The sequence below is a fragment of the Carettochelys insculpta genome, chromosome 5 (genome assembly GCF_033958435.1).
Source record: "Carettochelys insculpta isolate YL-2023 chromosome 5, ASM3395843v1, whole genome shotgun sequence".
In the NCBI taxonomy this organism is placed as follows: Eukaryota; Metazoa; Chordata; order Testudines; family Carettochelyidae; genus Carettochelys; species Carettochelys insculpta.
The window spans coordinates 38,238,874-38,254,762 of NC_134141.1; the positions used below are offsets into that span (position 1 = coordinate 38,238,874).

General features: G+C 40.6%; 1 protein-coding gene across 1 annotated transcript in view; it reads left to right on the forward strand.

The window, feature by feature from the left end:
- FOCAD (focadhesin) overlaps positions 1-15,889 on the forward strand; it is a 165,944-nt gene that overhangs the window by 136,370 nt on the left and 13,685 nt on the right. The window contains exons 29-36 of the mRNA XM_074994977.1: positions 2,204-2,351; positions 4,921-5,040; positions 6,439-6,561; positions 10,418-10,495; positions 11,300-11,371; positions 11,576-11,678; positions 14,669-14,749; positions 15,696-15,824. Of these exons, the coding sequence (XP_074851078.1) occupies positions 2,204-2,351; positions 4,921-5,040; positions 6,439-6,561; positions 10,418-10,495; positions 11,300-11,371; positions 11,576-11,678; positions 14,669-14,749; positions 15,696-15,824 (854 nt within the window). The remainder of the gene's footprint in view (positions 1-2,203; positions 2,352-4,920; positions 5,041-6,438; positions 6,562-10,417; positions 10,496-11,299; positions 11,372-11,575; positions 11,679-14,668; positions 14,750-15,695; positions 15,825-15,889) is intronic.

Consider the following 15,889-nt stretch of genomic DNA (forward strand, 5'->3'; position numbering starts at 1 on the left):
GTATCACAGAACTGCTTGTTGTTTTTGTTCTAATTCTGATTCTTTTTGAAGATGATGTTGACTCTGACCTGTCTATGGTTTATGTACCCTCCAAATGTTGAAGAATGCCAAGATAAATCACAAATATGTTGTGGTATTCATAGCTTAGCAACTATATATTTTACTTCCCTAGGGCATGTTTTTAAAGAGCTTTTCACACGTGGTTACCATATTGATATATGATATGGGTGGACTACTTGACGAGCAAACATAATAGAAGAAAAAAGGGTGATTGTTGGCCAAAAAAGAATGTGGTTGCTTGTGTGTTCATTACATGTGCAATAATGAGCCTGATATATATAAAACTTACAAAGTGTTAAATGGTCTCAATTCAAGTAATGATCTAACATCTGTGGACAGTAAATTCATTTGCCTCTGCAAAATGCTTTATATGATCACACAACTGCTTGAAAGCAGTACAAGGTAAGTTTGAAGTTTTTTCAACATGGAGTTCTGTCATTAAGCCTTCTTACAGATTACTGGTCCTATTATAATGAATGGCAGAAATCTCCATCAACATCAGTGATATCAGGATTTAGTCCCTATGTATAACTGCATTAAAATAAAACTTCTATTTTTATATTAATTATTTGTGAAGCACTTTGTAGTGCAGTATATTCTACAATACCATACATAGTTAAATGATTTCACTGAGAAAACATCATTATTGCCATTGGCCATGTCTACACTACAAAAATAACTTCGCAGTTGTTTTCTTGAAAGTACAACTTCAAAGTAACTTTGAAGTAGGGCACTACTCCATCGCCAGGAATGGAGGGAGGACTTCAAAGTTGGGCTCCCTACTTTTGAGGTTAACTTTGAAGTAAGGGAAAACATTTGTAGACTCTCTGCAGGCTACTTCGAAGTAGTTCCTAACTTCAAAGTTAGTTCCTAGTGTAGACACACCCATTATGTTAGAAATATAATATCCCATCGCATATGCTGCGGTGCTCACGCTGGTATTTTTAATAGCTGCGAAGACACAATGGTAGAAGTAAGAACGATGACTAATAAATTTGTTGTTTTCCTCACAAAATTTTATTCCTCCTACACACTATTATGAAATATAAATCATTTTTAAAGCATTAAAAATTGTTGATTGAAATCTAATTATATCAAACTGTTTTTTCTCTTAGCCCAAACTTAGTGTGTAATTTTGCATATTTTATGAACAAATATGAAATTTTATACAGGATAACTCACAATCTTTCTGTTTAATTTTTGCCAAGTGTTCATTAGTTCATATATCTCAATGATCTTTAGACGTACAGGTTGAGCCTCTCTAGTCTGGTACTCTCTGGTCTGGCAGCCTCTGTGATCTGGCATGATTTTAGTTAGTCAGCTGTCTACTTTTCATGGGTGTGGCCCAGTTTCCTGCAGTCCCATAAAGTTTGTTTACAGCCACTACTGCTGGCTCTGAATTATATGCTGCTGTTTACTCTAGTTTACTCCTAACTGTGTTCTAAGATACCAATAGCAGTGGAAATGTTGATAATGCTTCTAGACAATATTGACCCCCATGATTTTACAAATTCTCTGGTTCGGCATTGGTCAGGTCCCCAGGGTGCCAAACTAGAGAGGTTCAACCTGTATCTGTTACTGAAGGTTATCTTCATTGTCCTCTGAGGCGTTGATTAAAGACTGGGAAAAAATGTCTCCAATCCTTGTAACTACTGCTTATTGCTCTTGGAAAGGCTTTAATATTTAAAGGAAAGACAAGTATTTTTAACTTATTTTTAATTTAGTTTGAGTACAGTAGCTAATCCCCACTCAATTAATTTTAACAGAATATCCCAAGTTTTAACAAGATTCTCCTGCCCTCCTTGTTTCACACCACATTGACTTTTCACTGTAATAGTTGATACTGCTAGTGACCCCAGTATAGTACGTTATGAAGCATACGGGTGCTTGATAATGCATCATCTCTAATGGCAATGAACTCTTCTTTGTGTGTTTGTGAGGAAGAGAGAAGGAAAGAGAGCTGTCCTTTCAAGAGATTAGGAATTAGGCACCTTAGTAGTGTCTATGCAGTTGAAATGCCATACAGGTTCAGACTTGAGTTTCTACAGCTTAGTAGCCTGAATAGTATTGAAAAATAGATCCAAAAGGAACCTGGGCGTCATTAACTAGTCCTTGCTATTTTATGTTTTCTCTTCCTTTTAAGCACTGGATGCATCTTGGGCATAGGACTTGCTCTTTCATATATGAGTCACAGTAGCCAAACAGAATCATGTGTTCATGTCTCTGCCTCTCTGAGAAAACTCTGTAACTACCTGGATGACAGTGAAGAGCAAAGCAGAACGTTCCAGGAGGTGGGACTCCTTTTTTTAATCATAATTTTCTCCGCTTGCTCCATCTTTTTCATGCTCACCCATAAGAGATTTTTAGTGAAGACATACTGTAACTATTGGATAAATTATATATAATTCCAAGGCATGTTCCTTTTATGCATGAAGCTTCATCTTCTAGTTTTGTCATAACATTCTAGCTTTATATTTATAAAACAAAGCTTATTTGATATTCTAATTTTGTATTTACTATGGCACAGGCAATAAGAAATAGCTCATCAAACTCTTCTTAGATAGAAAATTTGTGTCTTTTTAGGCTCTGGCTATACTTGCTTTTGATCGACTAAACTTTTGTCATTCACCAGTACCTAATACCCCTCCCCTATTACCTCTCGTAAACAACAGAGTTTTTCTGTGGCAAGTGCATGTGTGAACACTGTTTTTGTTGGTGGGAATGCCCTCCTGCCAACAAAGCAAAACCCACGTGTTGAGGCTTAAATTATTTTCTAAGTAAAAGTGCTGACAAACAGCATTCACACGCTGAGTTTTAGAAACAGGGCTGTGTCAATACAGACGTGTCGCTACAAGCTGCATAGAGTAGACACCCTTGCTGCAGAGGGTAGTCTCCCAGAAAGCACAAAGCAAGTTACTGATAAGTAATGATAACATTCCTTTAAAGTGGGCTCTGCTCCTTCTCTTGAAAGATCCTTTCACTGGCTTCTGTGATAGTAGTACTAAGGAATGTTACTGTGCCTGTGTTGTCAGTGTTTCCCAATGTAACAGTTTCCAAGTGTTTTATAACTCAGTGGGGCTTAAGCATGACATTATTTATATAGTGCCAAAATGTGTATGAGCTTTAACAGACAAATGAAACATCAGCCCTTCCCCAAAGAGTTTACAATTGAAGTTATAACTCGACAAGCGAGGCTGACAAAACGGTAATGGACACTGAGAGCAAGTGTTTATACTAAAAAGCCTGTTCCTGACACATTTAAGCCCATTGCAGGCTGTATAGTTGGGGATTATGTAATCTGCAGTTTTTCCAAGGGATTTATGAGATATTGCAGATTTCTACTCAACTAAGTAGCACTAAAACTTGTTACCTTTATTTAAAAAAGAAAAGAATGGTTTTGTAATAGTTTTATATAAATTGCTCAGGCTTGGGCTTCAGAACTGGGTAGGTGGTAGGGCTCAGGGCCCCAGGCTTCTGCCCCACACGTGGGATTTCAACTGTCTGCCCTGAGAACCAGCAAAATACAATGCTGACAACCCTGCTTGGCAGGCCCTCTGGAACCTGTTCGAGGACCCCTTATGGGCTCTTGTCTGGGAGATGCTTGAAAAACTATAGTGTGAGTTGTGTTGTACAGTATTTATAGCATCCCTGGTACATATAATAATCCCTCATTTGGATGAGACTCTAAACCAAAGTGTTTTAACCTGTCTTATGGCTATCAAGAGAAAAGAAAAGACCTCATAGTGCAGGTTGGGGGCTACTGACCCAAAGAGAAATAATTTTGGGGCCACACAACAAGAAACAAAAATAACTCCAAAACCAAAAACCAATCATCACTGGTGTGGCTCCCTTCCCCCCAAAATAAAAACAAACTAACAAAATCCCCCAGACAAAAGCCAAAGCTCACTGGTCTGGCCCTAACCAACCAAGACACAAACACATAGGCAGGGTGCCAAGGCCACTGGCTTGCCTTGATCCAGGCCATAGCAAGGCTCTAGGCTTCCCAATGCTCTGGGCTTCCCTTCCACCCACAGCATGGTAAGCTGATGCTTCCTAGCACTCCAGCTCCGTGGCTGACTCAGGGAGTCTTGCAGTGGAGCTGGAGTATAGGCTGGATCAGAGGAAGCTGGGGGCCGAATCCAACCCACAAGCTGGAAGTTCCCCACCCCTGTTATAATACCTTGCAGGAAAAGTGAGAGACACTCTTATGTAAAGTTTCTGTTCATTGCATGGAAGAAAATTATTACCTGTCACAGTATTCTTTCCAAATAGACAATAGATACAAGCATTCTGTTAAGAGTGGATTGAATAAAACGTGCAAAAGCAAGGGAATCCAAATTTAAGATAGTAGTTACAATTTACTATTTTGGTTTAGCTATGGGAATTCACAAACATATCAAAACACTAGGAATATTTCTTAATAGTGTTAGTACCTGGATTGAGGACATATGTCTAGCTCTCAACATTGGATTGTCTTAGGTTTGAAGCATGAGTTAGTCAGTAGTTCAATTATATCATCTGTTTTGTTTTGTTCAATGACCTGATATTGTAAATTCGAGTGTTACCGCAATTGTGACATGCAGCAGCATTGAAGACCACATGAAAATCTTTTATTGGTCTTGTTATTTTATAGTGAATTTGGTGCATGATTATATCCACATTTTATTTCGCTTATTTCCTAGAATTAGGTATCAGAATACGTTTGGGATAGGTTGCTCATCTGATGTGAGGTGGGGGAATGAGTTGGGTTGGTGTAGATAGGTAGTAGTCAATAAAGGCTGTTTCCATGTCTTCCCATTCTGAGAAATGTTAACCTGTCTTTTTTTAAAACCTGTATTTTCCCTCTTTCCTTTCTTTCAGATCCTTTCCTACTCTATTGCCTGTTCCTGCATCTCTGCCTTCAGCATGAAAATTATAGAGGCAGTGGAGGCTGAAGAAATAATGAACAAGTTGCGGACATTAGCGGAAAATAATCAGCAGGTTACACTCACAGTTTGGACCCCTTTCTTTTATAATATGTTTATCTTATCGTGTGTATCTTTAGCACTTCACACACGTCAGCATTAGATACAAATTCCTTGATCCTTCTTGCATATTTGTTTGAAAGAATGTGATTTGAGGATGCTACAGTGGAGTAATGTTGATTTACATGGAATCTGCATGTGCTTCAAGTTTAGCAGGTGCTTGAGCTTTTGGTCGTGGTGGCTTAAATCTCTCTTGGAACTACAACAGTAGTTTTTCAACTCTCAAAAAAACAGCCTCTGTCACTGCACCTGAAGGAGTCCATTGACTGATCCCAGGAGCAGCCTTTTTCCTTTTTGCAAGCCAGTCATTAGAAGGCAACATCAGTCCGTAATATGTATGTATAGTGCCTTTTATGTGAGGGGGGGAAAAAAGAGGCACTGGTACTCAGCTGGCTCCCCACCTCCCACTCCCAGCCAATCACATGGCTGGAGATGCTGTGGTGTTGGTACTGTGCCAGCAAGTACTGGCACAAAAAAAGCACTGTGCATGCGTAAGACACACCCCACACCAGTGCATTACAGTACGCCAGGGTTCAACATCTTAAAACTGGATGCTTTGTACAATTGAATTTCCTGAAATTGATTCCTTAGTTTTCTCTCTTTGAATCAGTCATCCGTTCATTTTAAAAGCACCTACTGTTGAAAATTATATTGCGATGCCCCTAAGCCATGTGTATTGGCCAAACCAGACAGTCCCTGCGCCAAATGATAAATGGGCGCAGATCAGACATCATGAAAATTAACATTCATAAACCAGTAGGAGAATATTTTAACCTCTCTGGACACTCAGTAATGGATTAAAAAGTAACCGTTCTTCTACAAAATGACTTCAAAAACAAACCACAGAGAGAAACAGTTGTGCTACAATTCATTTTCAAGTTCAACATAATTGCATTAGGCATAAATAAAGATTCAGAGTGATTATCTCACTACAAAGCCCATTTCCACTCTTGGTATTCATAGTTCCCCATCAGCCGCTGGAAATAATCCACATCCACCTTGACTGAAGTGGGCTCATCGCCATTGGTCCTACATTTGATCAGTATCTCCCTTATTTTGGTGGATGTGTGTGTAAAATATAAAATCTCCCTGTCTCTGTATTTCCATTCCAATGCGTCTCATGAAGTGGATTTTGCCCACGAAAGCTTATCCCCTAATAAATCTTAGTCTTTAAGGTGACACGAGACTCCTTGTTCTTGATGTATCTTGTGTTACTGAAAATAACAATGGGAAGTACTGCACCTGCAAATGCGGTATGTTTCTTTTTGGAGTAAGGAATATACATGCTTATGTGAAAGCTTCTTTTTTTTTTTTTTTAAATCTACCTATTTGACATTCTTGTGTTTTCTTGCAGACATCTGGTTTTGCTTTAGCATTGGGTAGCATAGTTCATGGTTTGTCAGTCTGTGGACATGGGAAAGCAGAAGACTTGAGTAATAGACTTCTTCCTGCCTGGATGAAAATTGTGCTTGCAGAGGTAGAGGAGCTGTCTGTCATTTTAAAAATTAAATCACTAATGAGTTTCTCATTCAGGAGAAGAGTTTAAAGTATCTGAGCAGGTGATACGGTTCCCATTTAGCAGCAAGTATCTCTCTGAAGTCTGTTTTAAAAGAAATATCCATATTTTCTACTTTGCATGCTTGCTCATGTCTCTTCCAGAGTAGGAGTGTGTGCACAGTCACTGGGGGTTTTTCTTTCAGTGCTCTCCATCAGGCCGGTTTTAGTGCCCTATGCTGCTGTGCACTAATGCACCGGTATGAGGGGCTGCCTGTCTGGCTGCTCCTTACTGCCTGTGGCAGTCTCTAGAACAACTCTTCTAGTTTCAACCAACTCTTCCTCAGTGTTCTCTTTTGCTCCACAGCAATGATGCTATTGACAGTGGGATGTAGGAACCTAATAGAGGGCACACTCACCCAGCTTCTGGGTGAGTGGATTTCTGTTCCCTGCATAAAAAACACTTGATCCTCAGTAAGAGCTGGCTTGCAGCAGCAGGCTAATTAGATACACCTGCCTGTAGCCAGTTAAGGTGGGCAGAATCTCACCTTTAAAAGCATTCCTTCAGTTAAAGTTGGGAGATGGAGAAGAGGAACAGGACAGGAAGTGATGCTAGAGAACTGAGGTGTGGAGAACTGGGAGACCCAGCGCAGTGTCAGGGAGAAGGTGCTCGAGGGAAGCGGTGGCCCAGAGAAAGACTGCTGTGATTGGGGCAGAGGAAGTGTTTCCTCCCCCATCAACTGTTGCTATTTAAGTTTCTGGGCTAGAGCTCAAAGTAGTGGGTAGACCTAGGCTCCTACTACCCTTACCCTGGAGAGCTGTCCCAGCAGGAGGACAGGGTGCCAGGATCATTATAAGTGTCTTGCCCCATATTAGTGACTTGCCGATGGTTAGAATGGCTTGCTAAGTGGAGACCCCTGCCTCTGGAAAGACTTGAAGCAGTGGAAGGGTCTCTGTGAACTTCTGAGGCATGAGGGAAAAGCCACCAGGAAGTGCAGGACCCAGAGGGCACAACAGGAGCCATGCCACGCTATATATCATTATAACACCTTTTAGCTGTCATTTCACTCTTCATGGAGTTTTGTCTGGTGCTGGGGCATGCCTTGAAACTTAAATTTCAAACCCAGTGCCTTCTACAGAAAGCCCATGCCTGTGGGTGAGCTGCTGTCAAGTTGTCTAGAACAGACTCATCATGGACCACTGCCAGATGTGACAGGACTTGAAGGCCCATACAAAGAAGAACAGGGAGGTCAGGTTGAAGTCCTTCCTGATGGGAGCATCATTGAAGCCAAGAAGGTCCAACTCAGCAACTCAAGTGTCAGTCTGGAGTGCTCCTTCCACCATGTGAGTCTCTTGGCGCTGCTCGCCTTCACATGGGTCAAGGAAAAAACGTCAGATTCAGAAGAGGAGGAGGAAACTCACGAGAGAACAAAGCAGGGGGGAGCACAGTGGAGTATGATCTTAGTCTAGCCACTCTTTTGCCCTTGCTCTGAGGACAGTACTGTTGATTCTGCTTCTTACGCAGACTCCATTTAATCCTGTCCTGGACAATCCCTTTAAATTGAACAGTCTGGCACCACTGGGAACACTGTGCTGTGTACACCAGAGCCATTCTTTGAGGCCAGGACCTGTGAGCGATACTTGTACTATTTTCGCCAGCAGTACGAGAGTCGGTAGCATCATTGTTACAGAGCAGAAGGGAGCATATGGCCCCCCACTAAACTGACTTACCCAGGCAAGAGTAAGCATTCCTCCATGTGTCATTCCAGTGAGACATCTCACTCACTAGGTGACTTCTCCAGACTGTGCTAGAGAATATGCTTCATCTGAAGCAGCAGAGCCTACCCGTTTGACCTATTTCAAGTAAGCCTAGCAGCTCCGGTGAATGGTTGGTTGGTTGGTTTTTCCTCAGAGGTTATGCATTTGCTTCTTCAAGGCTGTGTCTACACTAGCCAAAAACTTCGAAATAGCCATGCAAATGGCCATTTCGAAGTTTACTAATGAAGCGCTGAAATACATATTCAGCGCCTCATTAGCATGCGGGTGGCCGCGGCACTTTGAAATTGACGTGGCTCGCCGCCACGAGGCTCGTCCAGACAGGGCTCCTTTTCGAAAGGACCCCGCCTACTTCGAAGTCCCCTTGTTCCCATCTGCTCTTAGGAATAAGGGGACTTCAAAGTAGGCGTAGTCCTTTCGAAAAGGAGCCCCGTTTGGACGAGCCGCGCGGCAGCGAGCCACATCAATTTCAAAGTGCCGCAGCCACCCGCATGCTAACGAAGTGCTGAATATGTATTTCAGCGCTTCATTAGTAAACTTTGAAATGGGCATTTGCATGGCCATTTCAAAGTTTTTGGCTAGTGTAGACATAGCCCAAGGGCTTAAAGAGACTATACCTGAAAATTTGTGAACCCGGAACTAAATCTAGTCCTATCAAGATTCAGAAGCCCACCATTCAGTCACTGGCATCATGCCCTTTTGTCATACCTGTCCTGGAAGGTCGCAGCACTGTTGGTGCACTTTTTCATCCCATGCGATTACCCAGCAGACTAGAGATGATGCTGGGTTTAGTAGAGCATTGTTGAACTCTAAGTCCATCTCCTAAGCTATCACTTGGGAGTCACCTAAGGTGGCATGGATGGACATGAGCAAACGTTTGAATAAGAAAAATGGTTATTAGCGTATATATTACTGTCTTTGAAATATGTTTCTCATGTCCATTCCATAAGAAGTCCCTTTCTGGACAAGAATTAACGGAGAGGGTAAAGAGCTGGCTGGGTTTCTTGTACCAGTGCATGAGCATGGGAGCACCTGGGCATGGTAAAACTGGTCCAAGAGATAATATGAAGGGAAAAATCTCTGGCAACTGTGTATACAACACGTGCATGCCTAATGTGAAATGGGTATGAGTAATGCATTTCAAAAAGCAACAGTTACAGAAAGGGTGGTTTTTTTTGTCTTTTTTTTAAATAACGAACCAAGGTAATGTAATAAAGCAAAAAATATTCTGGATGGTCTTCGAAAGCCTAATTATGCCTTTTGTATTCACATTGAGGAGTATATTAGTCCATGAGTAGTCACACTGACATTGAGATTACTTATGAAGTAATGTGTACTTAAGAAAAATTAAACTGGGAGAATAAGATTGTTGTGGTTTTTGGCATTTGCTGTAATTTTACCCTAAGTGCATATTTCATTAAGTAACAAAAGGCTCTAGCTTTGCTTTTATCACCCTGTAATTGCCATCTGCATGCTTGATGAATACAGAAGATACACTGTGATACTTAGATTGTGTTGAGTGTAGTAGATGGAACTGAACAATTGTAGGCCAACTAAAGGCAACATTAATCATTTTCTTTGTAAGTGAATAGAGAGTTGAGTGACGTGTATTTATTTATTATGGTTATAATTTCATAGTATTGTACCAAAACTTACATGAAATTTAATTTTAAAGGCAGATCCTATATTAATCCTTCAAGGTGGGATTTCAAGATAAATATTGACAGCAACACAAAATTTTGACAGTCTGTATATAGACTGTCATCTGAGCATGTTCTAATGGATGATGCACTTAAAAAATGTTATTGGAACATACTGTAGTGAAGTGCTACATCAGTATGAGCAAAGGGCAGCTCCCCAAAATGCTATTTATTTCAGAGACATGGTATCATATTTGGGTCCAGCACTCAGAGGCCAGCATGTGACTTTATAGGAGGAGGGACACGTCTGTACAATTTCCAATTAAAGTGAAAGTTTTTTTCTTGGAGGATAATGCCTTTGCTTTTCAATGTCCTGCCACCTTCCACCCCTTTTTTATATCACAATTTTGTTTGGATCTATAGGGTTCTCCCACAATGCAGCGTCTAGCTGCTGTCAATGGACTGGTTGCGCTGGTGGGTTCTGAAGCATCTGTGATACAGGTAAAAAGAAACAAGCATTTGATACATTTTTCCTTTAAAAATACAGTTTAAGATTCAGGCTGGAAAATTAAATGGGATCACATCTCTGCAAGAACCTACAATGCCAGAATAGGTTGATCGGCAGGGAGGTGGTGGCTAAGACTTTGAATAATTAAATAACTAGGCTTATTTGCTGTGTTTTGAATTAATTGTGCAAAAATACATTACCTCTACAAAATAATGGCCGTGTCTACACTAGCCCCAAACTTCGAAATGGCCATGCAAATGGCCATTTTGAAGTTTACTAATGAAGCGCTGAAATACATATTCAGCGCTTCATTAGCATGAGGGCGGCCATGGCACTTTGAAATTGACGCGCCTCACCGCCGCACGGCTCGTCCCAACGGGGCTCCTTTTCTAAAGGACCCTGCCTACTTCGAAGTCCCCTTATTCGCCACTGCTTATAGGAATAAGGGGACTTCGAAGTAGGTGGGGTCCTTTCGAAAAGGAGCCCCGTCGGGACGAGCTGCGCGGCGGCAAGGCGCGTCAATTTCGAGTGCCGCGGCCGCCCGCATGCTAATGAAGCACTGAATATGTATTTCAGCACTTCATTAGTAAACTTTAAATGCAAATGGCCATTTCGAAGTTTGGGGCTAGTGTAGAGACGGCCAATATCTTCCAAAAGAAGATAAGCTTCTGAGGTTGCTTTCTACAATAAGTTTTGTGGTATAAGAGCTAAACCTGTTCTTCTACCACCAATTATGCATTTCGTTGTTTTGCTTTTCCTTCAAATGTTCATGTAGGTTTTTTCCCCCCTCATGGCAGGTGAAATCTGAAGTTATCCAGTCCTCCCAGTTTCAAAATAAACTAAATGAAATCATCAGAACCCTGACTCAGGTGAGAGGATCAAGTGTCTTCTATAATGTGTGATGCACACTGTACTAAATACAACGCCTCATGTGCAGATCCAGATTTATTGTTTTTAAAAACTATTGTATTTGTGTCCAGCTTGTTATGGCAGCTCAGAATGAAGTGACTATCATTAGTGAGACCAGCGTACAAGTTTATGTAGGCTGATCTGCCTAATTATTGCCTTCACAGATAATCAGTTTTTCTGGGGCGATTGGTCTTCAGACAAATGCAGCCTGGCTTTTAGGACACCTTCATCAGTCCAGTTTGTCCTCAACCCAGAATAGATTGTCTGGTAAGATGGTTTTGTTGTTGTTTAAGAATACATGACAACCTTTTGGGTGGTCCTCTTATGCTACAACACAGTACCCACATAAAAGGAAAAGACAGGCTTTGGCTTAAGGAGCTTGCAGTCTAAGGCATCAAATCTGAAAGCTGGAATGTGCAGTTGGGTCCCTGTGCTGATGGAGAGCACTGCTGAAGTCAGTGGTTGTGAATGTAATGGTCTATTCACATATTTGTGCTTGCAGAATCAGAGTCTACAAGATCACAAGCTAAGTTGTTCTAGTCCAATCTGTATTTTAAAATACACTTCAAAAATATTCTGTAGTAAATTAAAAACTAGAAAATAATTCATAATTATTTTAAAATAATTAGATTTATTCAGAGGGCTTTGATCTGTATTTTGTAACTGAAATATTTATACCATTCTTTGAGAGCTAATTAGATTTCCAGATTTGCTGACTTCTTATTTCAGCATCTTTTCCCCTTAAATAGATAAACCATCTAAAAACCTACCAATACAAAGCAAGTAAAATAAATAAGATTAAATTTTAATAACTATACTACTACTGGTGAGACGTTCTTTGATTACTAATCTGTTTTCTACAGCAGCCCAGCACAGGTGTTCACAAACGATGAAATATAGAGACTCAGAGGGTCGGAAGAGACCGCATTGAGTCCAAACCCCTACTGAAAGCAGGGCCAATCCCTTCTAAATCATCCCAGCAATAGCTTCATCAAGATGGGATTTAAAGACCTTTAGGGAATGAGATTCTACCACCTCCTTAGGTAAACCATCCCAGAGCTTCACCACTCTTAGGGTGGGTCTACACTAGGAACTAACCTCGAAGCTAGGCAGTACTTCAGAGTAGCCAGCTGAGAATCAACACACGTTTTTTTTCCCCCTTACCTCTAAATTAACTTCGAAGTAAGGGAGACCAACTTTGAAGTCCTTACTCCATTCCTGGGAATGGAGTAGTGCCCTACTTCAATGTTCAAGTAAGCAACTTCGAAGTTATTTTTGTAGTGTAGACATAGCCTTAGTGATATGTTTTTTCCAAATAGACCTCTCCCACTGCAACTTGAGACCATTGCTTCTTGTACTGTCATCTGTCACCACTGAGAACAGCCTCTCTCCATCCTCTTTGGAACCCCCTGCGCAGGTAGTTGAAGGTTGCTTTCAAATCAGCCCTTGCTTGTCTTTTCTGCAGATGAAATAAGCCCAAATCCCTCAGCCTCTCTTCATAAATTACGTGCTCCCAGCCGCTAATCATTTTTGTCACCTTCTGCTGGACTTCTCCAGTGTGTCCACATCCGTTCTGTAATGGGTAGCCCACAACTGGATGCAGTACTCCAGATGTGGCATCACCAGTCCCAAATAAAGGAAGATAATCACTTCTGTAGCTCTGCTGGCAATGCTCCTGCTAATGCACCCCAATATTTGATTAGCCTTCTTAGCTACAAGGGCACACTGTTGGCTCATATCCAGTTTCTCATCCACTGTAATCCCCAGATCCTTTTCTGCAGAACTGCTGCTTAGCTAGTCAGTTTCCAGCCTGTAGCAGTGCTTAGGATTCCTCCATCTGAAGTGTCCTTGGTAAACTTCATGTGATTTCTTTTTGCCTAATTCCCCAATTTGTCTAGGTCTCCCAGGACACACACTCTACCCTCCAGCATATAAAGCTCTCTCCCCCTAGTTCAGTTTGCGGAGGGTGTAATCCATTCCCTCATCCAGTTATTAATAAAGATATTGAAAAAATCTGCACCCAGAACTGACCCTTGGGGTACTCTGCTTGATACTGGTTGCCAAGCAGACATAGAACCATTGATCACTACCCATCAAGCCCAATGATCTAGCCAGCTTTCTGTGTACCTTACAATCCATTTGTCCATTCAATACTTGATTAACTTGCTGGCAAGAATACAGTGGGTGACCATATCAAGAGCTTTGCTAAAGTCAAGGTATATTACATCTACCACCTTCCCCAATCCACGGAGCTAGTTAGCTTATCGTAGATGGCAATCAGATTATTCAGGCATGACTTGCACTTGGTGAATCCATGTTAACTATTCTGCTCTGTGCAGAGGGCTATGTACCACTTAATTCCCACTTAAGTCTGCAAAAGAGAGCTCAACCGGAATTTAAATGGTACATAGACCCTTCACTGACATGTCATACATGTGTAAATTTCACGTCATATACAGAATGACCAATTAAAACTGCAACAGGAATCCACCAAATAAATGATTAAGAAGCAAGATGACTAACAAATACAATTCAGTAGAGGGCCATTTGTTTCACTCTGACTCAAGCTGTGAATGAGTCTCTAACATCAAGAAAGGAAACATGTCCACAGCACAAAAACTATCCTCAGTACTCTCAGCAGCAATATTGTCAAAGTCCAAGGATTTAATGGGTGCATCTACAGTAGAGTTTTGTAGACAAAAATGGGGTTTTGTAGAGAAAACATGCAGATCATCTACACACAGAATGCATTTTATCAACAGAGCGGATCAAAAGATGGATACGCTTTTATGTGTAGACCGGATCTGTTGACAGAAGTTTTGTCATAACATCTCTTCTGACAGTAGACAGATGCTTCTGGTGTAGATGTAACCAATGGGTATGGAGCATAACCTGTGCTATTATCCTTAGCAGTTTTCCCTGTAACTTAGGGTTGAGCCATATAAACTTGGGTGTGCAGAGGAGTTTTCACACAGTAAATTCTTAGTGGACAAAAGAATGAATCTGCTGTTCATTTCTTGTAGTCCAGCACCTTTCACCAACACCAAATTTACCTGGTGAGAAATCTGGGTGAGGAGGAGTCAGTGATAACATCTGCATCAGTCTTTTAGATCTAATTCAAATAAATGTTGTCTGTGTATTGACCAAGGATCAGTTCATAAATACCTCATTTTTGCATTTGAATGTATAGGTTAATAAGAAATTATTATTTTTTCTTCCAAAGTGTTTGCTTATTTCATATTTTTCTGTCTTTGCAGTGCCTCCAGACTTCAGCTACTTGCCTGAAAACAGCTTTATCAGGGCAGCTATTGACTTGGTGATTGAAGGAGGAAAGAGAGGTGAGATGGAGATTTTTCCATAGTGATGTGAAAAAGTGCTGTTGTACAATGTGACTTGACATGTTTTTACCTAACAAGAACGATAAAAATCACTAGAAAATTATACTAAAAATAGAAATTTCCGTGAAGAATGTTTTAATATAAGCCATGTTTGAACTTTGTTACTTTTGGATAGAAAATCAGAGTAGAGAAGAGGCACAGGTAGTTATTGCCATTGCGCAGACCGTTGAGGTATCCCTGTAGTTCTAACCTTGGCCTACCCAGCTACCTGTTCATTTACTCCAGTTGGACTTAATATTAACTGTCTTGATGTATGCAATAGCTTGTGTCTTTGCAGTGAAGACAAAATCTTAGATGTGGGCTTGACTAGAAGTTAAATGGGGGCTAGAATTTGGGTTGTAGATGTTAGGTGGGCAGAAATAGAAGAACTGTTGGCAGAAAGCTTTGCTCTTTTCCCAGTTCTAGTGCTGATTACCTGCGTGAATATGAATGTCATACAACCTCTTTATGTCAGTTTTTCTGCCTATAAAATGAAAACAATAATATTTGCCTGCCCCAGACAAGCAGTATAAGACTTAATTCAGTAATATGTAGAAAGTGCTTCAGCAGACTCCAATGAAAGTTGCTATAGCAGTACAAAGTATTTTAATTCATTTTAATTTAGAGTAGCTCCCCCGAGCAGTAGCAGAACACTGCTTTAGCAAGCCATTTTTTGCTTAATCCAACAACAGTATTCCAAAAAGCTTGCAGCGTTTTCAGTCAGTTGCATGCAATACAAGTAGCAGAATATTTTCGGTGCTTATTATAAAATTTCTTAAAATTTTTTTCAACCCAATATTTAATACAGTAAGTTCATATGTCTTATGCTTTTATATTTCTTGTTTTGGCTATTTTACCGAATTTCCTTATTATGAAATGCAAATAATGGTTGCTTTTCCTGCTGCAGGTCCTGAATCTGTTCCCCCTCACTTGGTGAAAGTAGCTTTGGCACCTATAGCTTTAGTTGGAGAAAGCTACCAGTATCCACCTGTGAACTGGGCTTCAGTTCTTTCTCCTTTGATGAGGCTAAACTTTGGTAAGTTTAATAATTTTAAATCTTTTGGATTATTGTCATCTGACTTGTGTTCAAAAGATCATGCA